This window comes from Trichomycterus rosablanca, chromosome 13 (assembly GCF_030014385.1).
Source record: "Trichomycterus rosablanca isolate fTriRos1 chromosome 13, fTriRos1.hap1, whole genome shotgun sequence".
Classification (NCBI taxonomy): domain Eukaryota; kingdom Metazoa; phylum Chordata; class Actinopteri; order Siluriformes; family Trichomycteridae; genus Trichomycterus; species Trichomycterus rosablanca.
The window spans coordinates 15,591,640-15,612,966 of record NC_086000.1 but is presented as its reverse complement, the minus strand read 5'-3'; the positions used below and the strand labels follow the sequence as shown (position 1 = coordinate 15,612,966).

Here is a 21,327-nt window from a genome sequence, read left to right as displayed (position 1 = left end):
GGAGGTGGTTTTAATGTTATGGCTGATCAGTGTATACATGGTGAAATTAAAATATGTACTTAAACCTAAATAATGATAGAAATTTTGGTCATACCGCACAGCCCTAACATATTTAGGGCTGGGCCACTTATAGCTTAGTGTGGCTCTCCTTGCATGATACAGTTCTGCGTAAAAACCACAAAACTGCCAGTTGTTAAGAAATGGGTGCAGACTGGACACAGGCAGCAGGATACTCATAATCGACAATTGGACATGACTAAATTATGAGATAAAGGGGAAGAAACATATCCGTAAGTCGCACCTTAACAAGCCTTACATGATGAGCCAATTTTCTTTCCATCACCTCAGCCCTTGTTCAACAAACAATGCTTCTCAATACATGCTGTGTTGTGTGACTAATGGAATGGTTACAAATGGAATTCCTCTCTAATAAAAAAATAGTTCTCCACTGTTCTCAGAGCGATAGTTACCTCTCTGTGCTGCAGCAAGAATGAGAAATATAAAAACCTTTATTTAAAGACCCTGGGCATCTGGTATGGCAACTCATAGCTAATGGGCAAACTGATTGGAAGCAGAATTGGTTCTGAGACATTTTTGACAAGGCAGTCCGTGTACAGGACATTCTAATAAACCAGTTATATAAGGGATGGTTAGTAGCAGTGGCTTCAGCTCTAACTGACCCCCTGCATCGAAGAGTTAAGGTTGATGCTGCATATTTCAATAATTCCTGTGGTCGCTTGCTTTGCTTAAAGATCGGAATCGGGGCCGATCAAGGCATTTTTTAACTGATCGGTATGGGCTTTACTAAGGCCGATCCTAAACCCGATTCTTTGTTTTACGTCAGCATGTCCGCTCTGTGGAAATACTTTAAATTGGAAAGTGAAACAAGTCCAACAGTGAAGTGTAATGTCTGCAATGCGAGCGTTTCACGAGGCGGTAGTAGCAGAGCTGCGTTCATTACTGTAGAATTTTACTGTTTATATGGTGTGTGAGTCGAGGATCACTCCGGTTTACAAAACAATAAGTTTTAATCCCAGTATGAAAACTTCAGGACCAGAACATACAGCTTTTACAAGTTTACGTGTTACAAGACTGAACGACATCTCAGTATCAAGCAGTCCGATTGGCTTAGTTATGTAACCGAGCGTCGTAGTGATGCACTCGCTTAATAAAGAAATAAATATATGGTATATTCACAAATTGTCGGGAGCATAACACTTTATTAACTTCTTCTGTTACGGTACCGAATAGCGGACAGCTAGAGTCATCGCGTTAGCCAAGCACGCTATTCCATGCACTATGCACCAGCAATAGCTTGGATGCAGGCAATTTTTTTCCTACAGCACTGCAGCTATTCAGTTGTTAAACATAAACACTGGATTCATTTACATAACTGTAATGTACTTGAAGTGTGCACTGTGTGAACAGTATTATCTAGTTCTTATCTAGACAATATCTAGAAAATACAAGTATCGGTTTGAGACTCGGTATCGGATCGAGATCAAAATTAATAATCGGGATCGGGAACAAAAAAACGTGATCGGGACATCCATATTTAAAGATTTACTTGGCCCAGTGCAGTCAACATGAGACTTAAAAAAGAACCTAAACTCTGAGTAAAATCAAACAAAGACAAAGCAGCACAATGAGCTCTGTAAGAGAAAAATTCCACAAGGCTACCTTTTGCCTTCATGTGTGGAGAAGACAAAGAGGAAAAAGGAGCACTCAGACAAGCTTTGTCTCCACTCATTGTTTTTCAATGATGGCAACACACTGGAACGCAAAGCCTTAGTGTTGAAGAGGGGGAAACTGCCTTTGTGCTGTTGATGGCACTATGGCTTAAATTTACCTTGGGCATCTTCACTGTTTGGCGCATAGGAGGGCGTCAACATTGCCGCTTTGACAAAGCACTTTACCTCGACGTGCTTAATTAGTCGTGTTTAAACATTGTTAGCTATTTGGGCTAAAGGCGGAAACTAATGCATCCATTTAGCAATACGCATGCTACATTACAATTCAAGCACTTCTAGTAGCAAACATCATTACCCACAAATTGAGTGTTCTGTTTGTTGTCTGACAAGCAGCAAACATCCCTGTGTATCGAAATGTGCCATGCCTTTCTGCTGATGAGACCAAATATTATTAGGTGTGTCAAGTGTCAAAAAATCTTTCATTTCTAATAAAAGAACAGCAGTAATATATTTCTAACATAACACTTTTTACTGTTTAGAATTTAGTCTGTTTGATTTGGATCATTTATCCACTTGCCAATCATTTGTGAACACAAGTAACACTTATGTTCATGCCAATCAAGCTGTTAGAGCTGCCGTCAAACAAAACCCAGTGGTATTTAATTGCAAAGAACATCAATCACACTTATTTTAGTATGGTTAAATTAGAGTACCCTATTTTCAGCAAACCAGAATAAAACAAAATAAAAAAACAAACATTAAGTAAAAAGATAAACTAATCGAGATCTGGGTTTCATTCACATGTTGGCATTTGGCATATGCTTTTATACAAAGGGACTTAAAACTGATAAAGGATACAATCCAAGCAACCAAGATTTACAGGTCATGCTCAAGGGTCCAACAGTGGAAGCAAAGCTGTGGCAAGTAGGGATGTAACGATTCACCACAATACAGTTAATAACCGATTCAAAAATTCCACGATTCTAATCGCTTTGACATGTAAAATAACCACTAACAACTATTTTTCTATAGATTAATCTATAGACTATTTGATCAATTAGTCGATTAATCTAATGATTAATTTACCTTCAAAGAAATTACTTCAGAAAGCCACTCAGGTGGCGCAGAGACTGAGTGGCTGTAAAAGCAATGATTGGCCGGTTGCTCAGTTGGGGGGTGGGACAAAAGAACCCGGATGTGGGTCTCTCTCTGTCAGAATGGGATTACGACCTCTGCCGGCTGATTAGAGGCACCTGCACAGAGATGAGGAAGAGTGCCCTTAGGGCGTGTCTCTCCTCATGCAACGCTAGGCGGCGCCAAACTCATCAATGTGTGAGTGGCAAAAATGCATCCGGCTGCTGCCCATGTTACGGAGGGGATATGGGTTAGTTTCGATCTCCTCGGTCAGGGCAGGGTTCGGCATAGACAGAGAGCAAGCACGATGCAAAGTTAACAATTGGATCCACGATTAAGAAGCTTAATGAAACAATATAGAAGTAAAAATGCGCTCTAACCGAATTCACTAAGAAATACGGTATTCCAAAATCCCCGCGATTAAGAAGAAGAATGAAACAAGACGTGCAACATTGCGCTATGCTCTTGTGGTACCATTAAAGCAGTGTACAAACCATATTTTTGTTTTGTGCCACTTTTAATTATTCCCATACTTTTGATGATTTGGGTTTTGGAAAACTTTAAGCTTTTCTTTGAAAGCTCTCTACAATCGGCCTCTGACTGCTGCAGACGCCATTTTTTAAGACAACCAGTGACTGGACCAAATACAACTTGGGTCATGCACGCAGCAAGTAGTTCTGAGGGAAATCATATGAACGGTTATATGAGTGGAAACGTTGTATAAATTAAAAAGGATCATTTATAAACATAGTTTTAAAAACGATGCATCGACTTAAAATATTGACTCATTTTTAGCATCAACGTCATTGACTAGGTCGACCAATCGTGGCAGCCCTAATGTAAAATGATTGATATTCACTGTAAACAGCAGAGGGCACTGGTGCTATACACCTCGCCTTGTTGACGTCACTGGCGCTATACGCCTGGTTGCTAAATTCTGGGTTTTTCAGCCAAATTGGGCTTAATTCAAAATTGTTTTGCATAGATTGAACCTACCTCAGAAATAAAAGGGCATTCATTATTTAGATAAATAAAAGATAATCACAAATGCAGTATTTTATTTTTATTTTTTAATAAAAGGAAACTTTGTCATAATTTGTCTTCAAATTCAGTTTTAAAAAATCTGGAAAAAATCGTATCGTGAACCCAGTATCGTGAATCGCATCGTGGGTAGAGTGTATCGTTACATCCCTAGTGGCAAGGCTTAAACCCTTCATGGTATGAACAACAGTCATAACCACTGAGCCATCACTGCTGAGTCTGCTAGGTTATGCATTGTATTTCTTGGGGTGCACCTTCACCTTGCACAAAAACCCACTAGACAACCCACTACACAACCACATCTTGGAACACAGGGGTCATAGTAACAGTATTTTAAATTATCCATGATAATGCTGTGGTACATCTGATAATCAAATAAAATCCAGATTACAACACTGTGGCGGATCAGATAACCACAGATTTGAAATATTCATGATTAGAATAATGCATTAGAAAAACAGCAAGCTCTTCAGCTTTTAAAACCAATTTAACCATTCAAGAATTATTTAAATGTACTTAATATTTACAGATAAAAAAAAAATGAAACATTTAAATAAAAAAAAACTGCAAACACTTGTAGTTTTAACACAAGCACGAGTTACACCTTCTGCCTGGTGTTCACTTTCCTAGTGGTGGTATAAAATTTCACACGGCTGCTCGGGTGGCACAGCAGCCTCATGCACTAGTCAACCACAACAGACCTAGAGAAGTGTATGAAGTAAAAAAAAAAAAGGCCAGATGTGGATAACATCTGGTCAATGTGCTGGTACAAAAGATAGAAAAATACAGAACGTGTAGTGTGATCCTCGGTAGATGTTCTCTGTGAGAATCCACCACTCGTTGGAGTAAAGATACGGTTTTGTTAGAGGAAGCATGTGCTAGTTTGAGGCCCTTCTAAGCCAAGGCGGGTGTGGTGTACGAGTGCAGAGGAATTGATATAGGGAATTGGTAATTCCCTGAAAAAGGAAAAAATGTGAAGTAAAATTAATGTACACTTCTTGTATATAATAGTACTCGAGTGTACAAAAAATACAAAACAACTGACTTTATTGGCTGAAACTATGGATGCAAATTTTGCCTTTTTTTTTTAGGAGATCCGACCCTCATTAGTTAAAGCTTATGGCGTCCCATCAAAATATAAAAAATATCTTTATGCTTGATTTTCTTCTATTTTATTTATGCAATTTCTCCCAATTTAGCGTAGTCAATTTGTCTTCCGCTGCTGGGGGATCCCTGATTGCAGTCGAGGTGGGTATACTGCTGCTCATGCCTCTTTGCAGAACCCTTTTCACCTTTGCACTCTGCACAGGCGCCTCTCTTTGAAGTCCGGTCATCCCCTAGCAGAACCGTGTCTGGTGCAGGCACTGACAATTATGCCCGCTAGATGGCACCAAGCCGACTGGTGGCAACGCAGAGTTTCAAACCAAGGAGTTCAGAATCTCGGTGCTGGTGTGGTAGCAGAATATCCCACCCTATTATACAGGGTGTCCCAAAATGAACTGACATTTTAATTCTTTAATAAAACACATTTTTTATTTGAACATTAATAATGTTTTTGCTTTATTTTAAAGTGAAGACATGGAGGTTATGTATGAAACAAAACATCTGACAAATGACCGCCTCGACCGTGGCAGCACACGTTCACTGTTTTGATGAAATTTTCCATGCCACGCCGCTCAGGTGGCGCAGCGGTAAAGTACGCTAGCGCACCAGAGTTGGGTTTCTAGATGCGTCGTATCGAAACTCAGCTCTACCTTTCTGACTGGGTTGGGCGGCAGTATGAACAACGTTTGGCTGTTGTTCACGGGCTTAGGGGTAGAGTCAGAGCATAGGTCCTCATAACTGGTACAACTGCGGCCCCTGCTGGTTGACTGACGGCGCCTGCACAGGGCTGAGGAATAACATTGAGGGGGGTGTGACCATCCGTGCGCAGTGTCTCTCGGTGTATGAACTCGGCTCGTGCAGGTGAAAAATGCAGGCTGTACTGATTGCGTGCCGGAGGGGGCGCAAGTCAGTTGAGTGGCGTCCTCAGTCGGCGGCAAAGGGTCGAATCACTATAGAGGACACAATCAGGGTAATTGGACCTGACTAGAATAGGGATAAAAATTGGGGGAAAAAAGTGGGAAAAAATAGATAATTAAAAAAATAATAATAATTTTAAAAATTAATAAAAAAATTTAAAAAATGTCCATGACACGTTGACATAATTGCTGAGAAATTTCAGCAATGTTGTGTCGAATTTCTTCTTTGAGGTATTCAATGGATTGTGGTTTGTTGGTGTAGACTTTATCCTTAAGATAACCCCAAACAAAGAAGTCTAACGGCGTCAAGTCACATGATCCTGGCGGCCAATTCACATCACCATTTTTAAAGTGAATTTTTACAATTTCTACACGTTGTTCGATTGTGTACCTTCTCATGATTTAACCTCAACGTTTACTAATGACAGCAATTTAAAAATCTCTAACTCTGGTTTTGCTGCAAAAAAATGGTGGCAAATTTAAAATATCAGTTCATTTTGGGACACCCTATACTTAGTTTAATAAAAACAGCGTAACACATGTTTTTATTAAAACGTAAATGTGGCAGTAATAAAGAACAGTATGATGAACATAAACACAGAGAGCAAAATCAGTTCAAAATTCAGAATATAGATTTTATACAGTGCCTGGTAGCAAACACACTAAGGCTTAAGCAAAGCCTTAACTAAACATTTCATTTTAATGTTTTAAACTGCTTTATCCTGGTTAGTGCTGCGGTGGGTCTAGTTTCCCCAAAATCAATGGGAACAATACAGTAACACACCGCGAACAGGATGCCAATCAATTGCAGGGTCTTTCAGGGATATTCCGCTAGCACACCAGCACCGGGATTCTAAACTCCTCAGTTCGAAACCCGGTGTTGACACGGCTGGGCGCCATCTGGTGGACATAACTGGCAGTGCCTGCAGCAGATACTAATTGGCCACCGTAATCTGCACAGAAGAGACGTCTGTGCAGAATGCAGGGGCGAGAAGAGGAGGGCTGTGCACACGTCGGAAGAGGCGTGTACAGCGACATGCTCTCCTTGGATGCAATCTGGTATCTCTCAGCAGCGGACAAATTGAGTGTGCTAAATCGGGAGGAAAATGGGGAGAAGATGCATAAAAAAAGCTGGCACATGCACATTGAAGGTGGGTGAGGGTGAGTCTCAAATCAACTTTAAATCAATCATCAGCAGTTGGAAATGAACTGAAATGATGCGTTCATGCTTCAGCATTAATCGTACAATGACTTCTTTGTCAGTTATTGGTTAACTAGTTTGTTAATCGTTAACATCCCTATTTGAAACAATGTCCGGCATGTCTAGCTGTTGAATTCAAACTGCTCATTCAGTACGGGGTCTCTAAGACAATACTGGGCCTGAGAGGAAGCGCAGTCATTGATATGTATCAGGTGTTGTAGAGGCTGGAGTACTAGAGGTTCCTCGCTGGTAGGAGAGCCTGGGGCCATTTTGAGACTCTGCAGCAAAATAAATGAGTGCAAAGGCTATCCCAATCCACACCACAATCGTTCCCAAGCCTTTACTAACTGACAATGGTTTGATGTGCAGCATCCACAAAAAGAACAACTATTCACTAGACAGAGCTAATGTCGACATTACAAGGATTTTATGACAGATTTTGTCAGTAATTGTGCTAATCAGTTGTGATTGTGTGTGTGTGTTATTTTTGCTAGTAAATAACTACAAAAATACATGGATATACACCAATCAGCCATAACATTAAAACCACCTCCTTGTTTCTACACTCACTGTCCATTTTATCAGCTCCACTTACCATATAGGAGCACTTTGTAGTTCTATAATTACTGACTGTAGTCCATCTGTTTCTCTCCATGCTTTGTTAGACCCCTTTCATGCTGTTCTTCAATCCCCTCCCCCCCAGGACCACCACAGAGCAGGTATTATTTGGGTGGTGGATCATTCTCAGTACTGCAGTGAGACTGACATGGTGGTGGTGTGTTAGTGTGTGTTGTGCTGGTATGAGCGGATCAGACACAGCAGTGCTGATGGAGCTTTTAAACACCTCACTGTCACTGCTGGACTGAGAATAGTCCACCAACCAAGAATATCCAGCCAACAGCGCCCCGTGGGCAGTGTGTCCTGTGAACACTGATGAAGGTCTAGAAGATGACCAACTCAAACAGCAGCAATAGATGAGCGATTGTCAAGCGTGACTTTACATCTACAAGGTGGACCAACTAGGTAGGAGTGTCTAATAGAGTGGACAGTGAGTGGACACTGTACTTAAAAACTCCAGCAGCGCTGCTGTGTCTGATCCACTCATACCAGCACAACACACACTATGTCAGTGTCACTGCAGTGCTGAGAATGATCCACCACCTAAATAATACCTGCTCTGTGGTGATCCTGTGGTGATCCTGATCATTGAAGAACAGGGGGAAATCAGGCTAAAAAAGTATGTAGAGAAATAGATGGACTACAGTCAGTAATTGTAGAACTACAAAGTGCTTCTATATGGTAAGTGGAGCTGATAAAATGGACAGTGAGTGTAGAAACAAGGAGGTGGTTTTAATGTTATGGCTAATTTACTTCACGTGTAACCGCCCCCAGCCACCGCAGAATACAGAATAGGGATGCAAATATCTGCTCATTTCTTTCAACTGACAACTGACCATTATTAGATGACATTAAGCGATAATCGACAAGCATTTAGTGCCCCTTTAAATATAAAATACATCACTACGCTTCATTTCAACAAGTCCTACATACTTCTCTGATTTAAAAAAACAGTGTAACAAAGCAAACATGGCAGCAATGTAAAAAAAAAAAAAAAAAAAAGTAAGTAAACATAAATCCGGTGAGCAAAACCAGTTCAGCATTCAGAACGTAGCCTAGATTTTATACAGTCAATAGCAAACAGTTTATTACAAGGAATAAGTAAACATGCTAATCAAACAACAGAGATGAAGTCTGTATATTAAAGCTCTCTCTGACAATGTTAGTGTAGTTATTAAAAGATAAGCAGAGTTTTACCTTTAAACTGGAGCAAAAAAATATTTTAAAAATTACAGCAGCTCCATGTGCAGAGCTTACCATGCAGTCAGACTTCATCATGACACAAACTGTTCACAGTATGTGATTTTAATGTGTAATAGTACCACGGTTCCAGAATTTAAACAATATAAATGCATAAAATGTAATCCGGTTGTTATTAAATAAGCACTGCACCTTTTTTGGGGGGGGGGTTGTCTTAATGTTTTGGCTCAACAGTGTATTATACCTCCCAGTTTACACTACATAATTTAGTCTTTGCAGCTTTTGAAATGCATTCACATCCTTAATAAAGTAATTTATCAGTGCCAGATCTTGCAGAAGATCAGTGCTGCTCACTCAAGTTCTATCCCTGCTTGATCACATCTGATTCTACAACACATCTGCTCAATCTAACTTCATGCATCAGACAAAAACAGCAGGGACAAGTCAGGGTGGCACATGGGGCCCAAAAGAACACTTAATTCTCTTATTGAAGAAGTTATAGGTACACAAAAGGAACAATCTAAATCAAGTTAGCTAGTTTCTTACTGGTGATAGTTTACACAAACATTGAAAAGGTGCATCTATGTATCACTTACTAATGTTTACATTTGGCTATTAAAGACAGAATAGATTGATAGCTGGGACAAATATTAACACACATTTACCAGAAAAAAACTACCATTAATGCTATAAAAGCTGAGGTATGAGTGAAATTAATGTGCCTGTTACCTAAACAACACCACTGTTTACTTCTCATAGTCTCATCAATCAAAACACAAGATGCAGAAGACACTCCATCCAATAGAAAAGATTCTGATTAATTAACAGATGGATTACAAATAACTGCCAAATAGTTTTTTTCACATGGTCAGAGTGTGTGTTAAAGGATTAATAAAGTATCTGTCTATCTATTTCGAAGTGCATGCTATAAGTACGCTGTTGCCTAATGGTCTTTCTGCTGCTATACAAAACATACCTCATCAATTAGAGTAGCATGCTGGTCCAAAAGTATGGGGATGTATGAGCGGTACTGGCGTGAGTGTATAAGAGTAATGTACGCGGAGCTGGTATATTTGTTCATATGCAGGGTAGTGAGTGTGGCACTAGTTCAAGCATCATATTATATTACCCTGCTATACTCATACAAGTGCATCAGGGTAGTAAGTATGTGTTTGGGCTAATATGGGTGCATCGTGGTAATGTGTCGTCGCTCGTATAAATGTATCAGGATAGGATTTGTGGTGCTGGTACGAGTGTAACAGGGAAAGAATTGTGGTGCTGGTACCTGCTAAAAATGTTTTTTATCCCAAATCCTTGCATGTTTGGATAGCTAGATAGATACTATAGATACTTTATTAACACACTGGACTAGTATTAGATCAGAGTTAACCTATTTTTCGGAGATATTTAACACATGATGTCTGACAATACACACTTTATAAGACATTTAACGTGTTAAGCTTTTTAACGCTAACTTGTTTTTTATGTTACTTACTGATGCCCATGAGTTCCGAACTGGACATTCTGAATAAGCTTAAACTGAGGTGGCCACATACTTTTGACTAGAGATGCAGGAGTACCGATACCACGCTCATTAACTCGTACTCGCAAACGAGGCTCCGATACTAAACATCCGATACCTTGTGCCTAGTGCATGTTGCTGCGTTAACGCAGGGATTTTCAACCTGTGGGGCACGAGTGCTTGTCTGGGGGGGCGCGAGTGCCTGACCGGGGGGCGTGACATTACAGATTTTTTCCCTTCTAAAACTAAAGCAATTCATTTTTCACCCACGGGAGACAGACTGAATTATTCTCACTGACCACGCTCACACGCACGTTTAATGTTATTTAGTTCCGTTTGACAAAAAAAACCTTAAAAATAGAGCTAACAGCGAAGATAACCGGTTACAAAAGCAGCGACCGCTGTTATAGGACGTGTTTGTGTCTTTAATACTCTGTTCACAGTGTCGATACAAGTGATTCAGGAGTCGACTCATTTTAAGCGCAGCGTAAGTTTCTTTTCTCAGTCATCTCTCCGTGTTTACTGTTATAATGAATGATGCGGTTGTAAATAAACACCAACTACTACAGAACATTTTGTGTGACTCGCTTACATTATAAAGCTCAGGCTTAATTATACTGGTTATTACCACAGAGCGGGAGTTGACAGAGTCGTTTACGATTTACCGAGGTGAACCACGAATGTACGTGCTGATAGAATCGGCTCAGATGGGATCGGACTGTATTATCTTTTTAAAGTAAATATTTCAATCAGCAGAATCGCATCGCATGTATGATGTGCACAACGTTAATTATGTGCGTTTATTAATGAACGTTTACGTTAGCTTGTCGGAAGCTTTCTCAGTGATGTCCGTGTGGTGTTTTTTTTTTTTTTACAATTAGTGATGGCAACCCAATTGCACTATTTTACACTAAAAACTACACTATTCCATAATGCTCCAGATTGCATCATTCTAAATAGGTATCGGTATCGGCGAGTACAAAAATACATGTACTTGTACTCGTACTCGGTTGGGAAAAAATGGTATCGATGCATCCCTAGTTTTGACTATATATCCTAATTCTTATTTTTAACACTTTCAGTGACTGAACAACTATTATATCACAATGATAATCAGAGTGCTCAGGTGTAAAGCAATAGCCATAAAACAAACAATAGTTCCCACAGCACAGTAAATGAGAATGGTTTCATGCTCCTTAAACTTAACTTTAATAGCAACTTTAAAGCTGGTATTAAACTGTGTGATAATTTTCTCAAACTGATGTCACAGACAGAATTGCTGTGTAAAAGATTTTCTTTGTTTGCGAGTAAGGATCGTGGTCTTGGGGCACACAATGCGACATGCTCACCTGCGCCCGTTTTAGTGCTGCTGTGACCAAAGAAGCCAGTGAAAAAGTTCTGACAGTGCCATATGCTGTGGGCTTGTTTTATACGCAACACAAAGTTTGGAAAGTGCTGATTAATGACAACATGATTCACGGGTCTGTTGTAAAATTGTCTTAATTTATAATCTGATAGTAAACCTCGTGTAATGCGTCATATTTTTTTGTATTATATACAAAATATTGTCTAATAAATGTTATATAACTTGACAAGGATTCATTTTAAAAGATCACTAAAACAGCGGAGTGTAAACCTGACTTTAATCCTCTTTAAACACCAATAAGCACCAATGTTTTTTTTATTTGTGTACCTAGGGATTAGGGTGTCATTTGTGTGACTGTGAGGGTGTAGATTTTAATTGGTTTTCCATATCTTATATGACATTTTTAAGCAGGGATGTCCGATCTCAAAGATCGGAATTGGGCCCGATCAAGGCATTTTTTAACTGATTGGTATCGGCTTTACTAAGCCCGATCCTAAGCCCGATTGTTTACGAGGCGGTGGGAGCAGAGCTGCGTTCATTACTGTAGAATTTTACTATTTATATGGTGTGCGAGTCAAGGATCACACCGGTTTACAAAACACTTACTTTTAACCCGAGTATGAAAACTTCAGGACCAGAACATACAGCGTTACCATGTTACAAGACTGAACGACATCTCAGTATTAAGCACTCTGATTGGCTTAGGTACAACACACCTACAAGTACGGTGGCTCATAAACAAACCAGATATCATTTAACCAAGCGATCTACCAATCTGATACGGCACCTAAAAAATAAACACTCAGCCGAATACAGCGAGTTTATTATTATAGGATGAGAAGAGGAACCGGCTGTCCGCTAATACGGCAGAGATGCTGATTTTCCTCAAAAAGAAGCTTCACTTCATTTTGAGTGTTCTAGTTTTACTACTACAATGCAGCACTAAGTTTGTTTACTTTTATTTTGTAAAAATAAAAGAACATTAAGCCAATAGCTTGGATGCAGTTGTTAAACATATACATTGGATTCATTTGAATAACTAATGTACTTGAAGTGTGCACTGTGTGAACAGTATTATCTAGTTCTTATCTAGACAATATCTAGAAAATACAAGTTTACGGTTTGAGACTCGGTATCGGATCGGGATCAAAATTAATGATCGGGATCGGGAACAAAACAACGTGATCGGGACATCCATATTTTTAAGTCCTAGTGATTGTTAGCCTTTAAACAGTTTCTTGTACTTGTTTGTATTGTAGATTTTTGTTTTGGTATTGCTTACCTTTTGGCATGCATAAGGGATGTGTTTGACAGAGGTTCTTGATCCACAGAGGGGGCAGGTGTGGGCCTGGTCTCGCTATAGCAGGTGAGTATGAGTGAGTTTGGTGTGTCTCATGCAGCAATGTGTAAATAATTTCACCCCATTGTGTTTTTGGGGTATTTAGTTCTATCTGTTTTTATGGTAGGGTGGATCTCTTTTGCCAAGCTTCTGTGGTATATGCTTTTATGGCCGGTCTGAGATCAGATGGTGGGTAAGGGACTGTTGGATCGGGGATGTTATAGCTTGTTTTGCTGCCTAGTCTGCTTGTTTATTTCCTTTAAGGCAGAAGTCTTCTGGGATCCAGCAGAACTTTATGTAGTTGCGTTTAATTTAAGTGAGCTGGGTTGCATCCCACATGACGCAAATGTGATCCACTTATGAAGCCAGCAACACTGTAATGGGATTGGCTAAACAGGTCACATTACTTTTTCAAGTTTGACACTGGTGTGGAACAGGATGTCATGATCACCAAAATATAGCATAGAGACAGAAAGATAATTGTGTAAGAGAGAGTATTTTATTATAAAGACTAGATGATTTATTAATACATATACAGCAAAACAAAAAAAAACAACCAGCAACCACCTGATGACAAAAATACTGAATTAATTATTTAAGTGAGGTCTGGATGGACCGTGTATGTGTTAACACAATCCTGCTATGATGATGCACTTTTTCAAGCAAACCCAAACCCATTTTTCTGAGGTAGTGTTCTGCAAACACACTGAGAGTTCACCTAAATAAAACACCTGAAGTGCTAGGAACAGCAGTTTTTTTTTTTTACTTTAAGTTTTTTAGTCAACAAGCACTGTTTTATAAACAAAATATTCACTAGAACAATGTAGAGCTTCCAATGAACCCCTAAGGACCTCCGAAAAGGGCCACGGGCTAGCACACACCTCCTCGACACATTACGGGCCAGCAGCAGATTCCAACACTCTGTACACAGACAAAGGATAATGTTACATCCTCTGTAACCTTTCGCTCCTTCTTTAGGTCGGCACTTTTCATATGTCCCTATCTGACCTCCCATCCCGCAGACACGGCTAATTGTGTCTGTTAAGTACCTGTAACCAGGCCAGTGGCAGCACTGAGAGTTGCCTCAATGGTGGTGGACTAGCCTATTAGACCTAAGGACCCATCTGCATTACTTTTTAGTTTTTTTACCTATAGTACATTGTTGTTGCTAATAGTTAGGTAGACATCCTGGGACAAATGGCACTGTGGTATTCTCCATGCACAAAAACCTTTGCCTGATACAGGTTAAAGAAACTAACTTGATAAATTATTCTAACATAGGAATTCAAGTCCATCACATGGCATCACACATAATTTACATGTCCAACCATCTATGTATGTGGTGAGCACGTGTGTGTTCACATTTGTGGGCACTCGTGTGCACATGCACAGACAGGCACATCCGCACCTTTTGTACATTAATCTACACATTTTCTTATATTTTCTTCTTACAGCTGTTACTTATAATCTATACCAACTAGGGCTGGGCGATATGGATCAAAAATAATATCTCGATATATTTTAGCTGAATGGCGATATACGATATATATCTCGATATTTTTTCATCCCATAAGGTAATAACAACAAGACACTTCTGAGACAAAGCTACATGTTCCAAATACTAAATACCAAAAAATCTTACAGGCACTTTTATTAATATTTATGCTGGGGAAGCTTCACACAGGAACTATTTTTCCTTAAAAAAAAAAAAAAAAAAAAAAAAAAAAAAAAAAAAAGTTTGTTGTTTTCTAACGTCTCGCCTGTTGTCCGGCCCTTTAAGAATGTTAAGTGCACTATAGGGCGTAGGGAGCAAGTGTGTAAGGAATATATTAGAATTATGCTTATGTTCTTCTGTTGTTTTGCACTGAGCTTGTATGACATTAAAAGTAGCGTTCTTGTTAAACCCCCCACTCAGATGTTTGGACTTTATACATTGTTTTACATCAGTCACCACAACATTAACATTTGCATTATTATTATTTTTATACCGTATAGAACTCAATTCTGTAATACAGGTATAATTAATCGTTCATGTTACTGTGTAACTATTACAACATTTCATGCATTTTAATCAGCGTTCTGCTTTATGCACTATTATTATTTAACAGCTTTATTTGTTGTTTAATTGCTGTTTGCTCTTTGTTTACTGCAGAGTTAGTTCATGCAATTTTATTCATGTTTGGATGTTTATTGGCCGACAACAAGAAATAATATAATACTGTAGAAGATAAATAAATAAATGACGTGTCGGATGTCGGGCGATCATCCAGTATAAACTAACACTTCCATGTACAACATCCAGTACAGAAATCACTCCCCATAATGTTTGATTTTTACAGATAGAGCAAATATCTATACATGCACATCACATATACAAACACACGTCAGAACAACAGGAGATGCATCGTTACGTTATTATTACTTTCTGCATACACTGTTTATATATAAAGTAAATACGTGCATGTCAGCGCGTGCATGCGCTTGTGTTTGTTTATTTCCGTTTTCCAATATTAGTTTTTAAAACGAATAACGACTCGTTTTCTCGTTTTTCAACTTTGGGATTTGAAGTGAAAAACGAATGACCAAAGGTACACGGAGCTGGAACCTTTTGTCTGGACTTGTTTTCGACATTCTCTACAGAATACATTATTCTGCTGCTCATCTGATACTTCTCCACCACTGAATCCGAACCATCTACAAATATTGAGCCATTATTATTCTTTTTACTAAGCAGCTCCTCCACCGTCTCCATGCTGTCATGGGAGTTTTACTTACAGAAATGTGTTCTGAGGGCAGAAAGTATTGGCGGTGGGGCGGGGCGAGTTGTGTTCAGTGAGGGAGAGGGGCAGGGCAGGTGAACATGTGCAGAGACAAACTGGGAGAGGAGAAAGACGAACTGTCGGATCTAATTGGAATTCAACATCTATATCGATATACGCGATATTGTCTTATCTTATATCGCGTATGAAAATATATCGATATTTTATAAAATCTCGATATATCGCCCAGCCCTAATACCAACCTTACAATGTTAACCGAAATAACACCTCTATATAAACCCTCAGGCCCTGTTGTTGTAGTGTGTTGTCTGAGTGTTGTTGCGGTTATACAGATACTTGTTTGTATAATGTGAATCTCTGTAGTGCATACTGTTACTTTATACTTTTGATCTCTCTATCTATCTATCTATCTATCTATCTATCTATCTATCTATCTATCTATCTATCTACAATTTATCTATTTACATTCACTTACGCCTATTATCAAATTTACCTTTAGTATTTTGAGGCTTTTATTCAAAGTGACTTACGACTGTGACTGAATACAATGCAAGCATTTGAGGGTTAAGGGCCTCAATAAGGGGCCGAATAGTAGCAACTTAGTGGTGGGGATTGAACCAGCAATCTTCTGATTACTAGACCAGTACCCTGACCACTGAGCTCTTTCATTTTGCATGACTGGCTCAACTACAGGTCAGTTTTTTAAAAGGCGAGGAGAAACTAGAGCATCTGGAGATAACCGGAGTACCCAGAGGAAACCCACGGAAACAGTGGGAGAACTCTGTACACATGTAAGCATACAACCCATAACAAATTCTACACAACTAAGGATAATTTACCATAGGCAAGGTACCTACTGGCAAGTTTTAGAAGGTGTGAGGAAACCACGGTACACTGAGTTTGTTTGTTTATTAGGATTTTAACATCATTTTTTACACTTTGGTTACATTCATGACAGGAACGGTAGTTACAAGATTCATCAGTTCACAAGTTTATATCGAACACAGTCATGGACAATATTTGTATCTCCAATTCACCTCACTTGCATGTCTTTGGACTGTGGGAGGAAACCCACGCAGACACGGGGAGAACATGCAAACTCCACACACAAAGGACACCCACCCACACTGCACCCACATGGGGATTGAACACAGGACCTTCTTGCTGTGAGGCGACAGTGCTACCCACTTAGCCACCATGCCGCCCGTACACGGAGTGAAAAGGAGCAGAGGCAACAACAATCCAAAGAAAACTTAATAAGGACTATTCCCACATTCCTCCGCTTTAAAAATTGCACACGGACTTCAACAAACATGCTGCACATCACATGTGCCTTCCACATCGTTTCGTACGCACATTTTTACTTGAATATCTATTGCACAATTTTTTATACTTGAAGTCTGGCAGTGTACTGTACTATACATCTGTATTGCACACTTCATCGGATGCTGTACTGTTGTTGTTGCTGTTATACTAGGGGAACCATTCAAGTTTGGATGCAGAACCCCACCAGAGAAAATGTACAAGGTACAACATCCAAAAAACATTAAAATTATAGAGCAATCTGAGGTGTAAAGCGCTGTGTGTTCAGAATCAGAATCTTGTGGCATGTGGCATGGCCTCCTCATACCCAGTTAGTGATTTTGACTGACTAGTTAGACATATGAATACACCAATCAGCCATAACATTAAAACCACCTCCTTGTTTCTACACACACTGTCCATTTTATCAGATCCACTTACCATATAGAAGCACTTTGTAGTTCTACAATTACTGACTGTAGTCCATCTGTTTCTCTGCATACTTTGTTAGCCTCCTTTCATGCTGTTCTTCAATGGTCAGGGCCACCTGACTGACATGGTGGTGGTGTGTTAGTGTGTGTTGTGCTGGTATGAGTGGATCAGACACAGCAGTGCTGCTGGAGGTTTTTGTTAATACCCTCCACTCAGTGTCCACTCACTGTCCACTCTGTTAGACACTCCTACCTAGTCGGTCCACCTTGTAGATGTAAAGTCAGAGACGATCGCTCATTGAGTTGTTTGAGTTGGTCATCTTCTAGACCTTCAGTGGTCACAGGACGCTGCACACGGGGCGCCGTTGGCTGGATATTTTTGGTTGGTGGACTATTCTCTGTATTGCACACTTCATCACCAGCACCAAAAGAAATTCCTTGTACACCTGGTACTTGGCGAAAATAAAGATTCTGAATCCGAACACACGGCGCTTTACACCTCAGATTGCTCTATAATTTTGATGGTTTTTGGATGTTGTACCTTGTACATTTTCTCTGGTGGGTTTCTGCATCCAAACTTGAACGGTTCCCCTGAGTAAACCGACTCAACGTAGAAAGAGTTAACAATCTTTACACATCAAACTGGTTTGTCCATGAGTTCTTGTTGACTACACACAATCTGAGGATGTTCCATCTGGGCAAATTCAGTGCAATGGTTCAGTGCAACAGAGAAAAAAACATGTTAATAGTTCCCTGAATAGAACAACCAAATGAGCCCAGGAACATCAACAAGCACTATGAGATGCAAAAAAAAACTGCAGGAGCAAAGAAGAGCATTTGGGTAGAAATTGTTCACCTTCTGTAAACTATATTAAGTGATTCCTCTCCTCCAACACTTTAGGTAGTAGAAAACTTACTCCACAAGACATCTTTATGAAATTATTCAGTTTGCCATGAGTCCTGAAGTATAAAGCTCTAGCTGTAAAGCTAACCTGATGTTTTCTATAACACAGTGAGTGAGCATGGCATTGTGTCATTCTCCTAGCTTCTCAAACTTCACTTTTAACAACGTAAACTGCTTTAACTGACAGAAAAACAACTCTGTGTCTTTGCTAAGCTTTAATACAATCCAACTTGCTAAATAACGTTAGCAGTGTGTGGCCAGGCGAAAGTAAAAGGAAAATATTCGGGGTCCCGAAACTACTCTTCCTCACAGTCACCATCCTCATCCTCCAGTCACACCGCGCACGCTACTTAAGCTTTAAAAAAAATAAAGAGGAAGAACAAAACAAGCCGCTCCGCATTTAAACAATACACACGTTTCACACACAAAGGTCCACACAAATACACAAAACGGAGCCTTTACCTCCGACCCGGTACATGTTGGCTGCCATGGCTGCCCTGCTCCCCGCTGTCGGTGTGTGCAGGTAGGGCTGTGTGTCTCTGTACCGCCCGCCGTCTCTGACACTGCCGCCGCTCCGCGCGCTGGAAAATGGTGGCTGGATCAATACAGCGGACCAGTCGGTGACTCTTAAAGAGACAGTACACTTATTTTCAACTTTCTTATTGCTACGCCGGTTAATTAGGAACACTCACAGGAATCGTGCGCCGAATTGGAACACGGCCGCTACCACCGTCTAAAGCGAGGATTAGCTATTAGCTAAACGGAGAGGTTGAAGTGGGCTATGTAGTGAATGAGCATCAGTGTCCACTTGCTAAAACATTTGCTGTTGTGGAAAAAAACATTTAAAACAGTTACTGTTCAACCAGCAGTGAAATACAAAAGTTAACGGCATTTAAGCTGTTTACAGTTTAAAGTTACATGCCAATGCAAATGTATGTAATGCCAATTGTAAAATTGTATTAATTACATGAGTTACTGAAATGTGTATTTTTTGTCGATAAACAGATTATTACATTGGTGGTGTAAAAGGTCTGTTATGTCAATTACATTCACATTTTCAGCATTTAGCAGACGCTTTTATCCAAAGCGACTTACAGTACTGTGACAGTATACAATCTAAGCAATTGAGGGTTAAGGGCCTTGCTCACGGGCCCAACAGTTGCAACCTGGCAGAGGTGGGGCTTGAACCAGCAACCTTCTGATTACTAATCCAGTACCTTAACCACTAGGCTACAGCTGAGGTGTCAATTAATTTTGTGGCATGGCCTCCTCATACCCAGTTAGTGATTTTGACTGACTATAGTTAGACATATGTACACATCGATCAGCCATAACATTAAAACTGCCTCCTTGTTTCTACACACACTGCCCATGTAATCAGCTTCATTTACGATATAGGAGCACTTTGAAGTTCTACAATTACTGACTGTAGTCCATCTGAGACATTCTCTACATCTGTTTCTCTTCTCATCTACTGCTTTCACCCTGTTCTTCAATGGTCAGGACCCCCACAGGACCCCCACAGAGCAGGTATTATTTGGGTGGTGGATCATTCTCAGCACTGCAGTGACAATGACATGGTGGTGGTGTGTTAGTGTGTTGTGCTGGTATGAGTGGATCAGACACAGCAGCGCTACTGGAGGTTTTAAATACTGTTTCCAATTACTGTCCACTCTATTAGACACTCCTACCTAGTTGGTCCACGATCGCTCATCTATTGCTGCTCTTTGAGTTGGTCATCTTCTAGACCTTCATCAGTGGTCACAGGACGCTGCCCACAGGGTGTTGGCTGGAAATTTTTGGTTGGTGGACTATTCTCAGCACAACACACACTAACACACCACCACCATGTCAGTGTCACTGCAGTGCTGAGAATGATCCACCACCCAAATAATACCTACTCTGTAGTGGTCCTGAGAGAGCCCTGATCATTGAAGAACAGCATGAAAGGGGGCTAATAAAGCATGCAGAGAAACAGATGGACTACAGTCAGTAATTGTAGTACTACAAAGTGCTTCTATATAGTAAGTGGAGCTGATAAAATGGACAGTGAGTGTAGAAACAAGGAGGTGTTTTTAATGTTATGGCTGATTGGTGTATATATGACATATGTATGTATGTATGTACAGTGCCTTGCAAAAGTATTCAGCCCCCTTGAACTTTTCAACCTTTTGCCACATTTCAGGCTTCAAACATAACGATATGAAATTGTAATTTTTTGTGAAGAATCAACAAGAAGTGCGACACAATCGTGAAGTGGAACGAAATTTATTGGATATTTTAAACTTTTTTTAGAAATAAAAAACTAAAAAGTGGGGCGTGCAATATTATTCAGCCCCTTTACTTTCAGTGCAGCAAACTCACTCCAGAAGTTCAGTGAGGATCTCTGAATGATCCAATGTTGACCTAAATGACTGATGGTGATAAATAGAATCCACCTGTGTGTAATCAAGTCTCCGTATAAATGCACCTGCTCTGTGACAGTCTCAGAGTTCTGTTTAAAGCGCAGAGAGCATCATGAAGACCAAGGAACACACCAGGCAGGTCCGAGATACTGTTGTGGAGAAGTTTAAAGCCGGATTTGGATACAAAAAGATTTCCCAAGCTTTAAACATCTCAAGGAGCACTGTGCAAGCGATCATATTGAAATGGAAGGAGTATCAGACCACTGCAAATCTACTAAGACCCGGCCGTCCCTCTAAACTTTCAGCTCAAACAAGGAGAAGACTGATCAGAGATGCAGCCAAGAGGCCCATGATCACTCTGAATGAACTGCA

At 40.0% G+C, this 21,327-nt stretch overlaps 1 protein-coding gene across 4 annotated transcripts in view; it reads right to left on the bottom strand.

The window, feature by feature from the left end:
- mta1 (metastasis associated 1) overlaps positions 1-19,102 on the bottom strand; it is an 85,720-nt gene extending 66,618 nt beyond the window's left edge. For all 4 annotated transcript variants that reach the window (XM_063006973.1, XM_063006976.1, XM_063006975.1 and 1 more), the window contains exon 1: positions 19,013-19,102. In XM_063006973.1, coding sequence (XP_062863043.1) covers positions 19,013-19,040 — 28 coding nt within the window. In that variant the 5' untranslated portion in view covers positions 19,041-19,102. The remainder of the gene's footprint in view (positions 1-19,012) is intronic.
- Between the last annotated feature and the right edge of the window lie 2,225 nt (positions 19,103-21,327).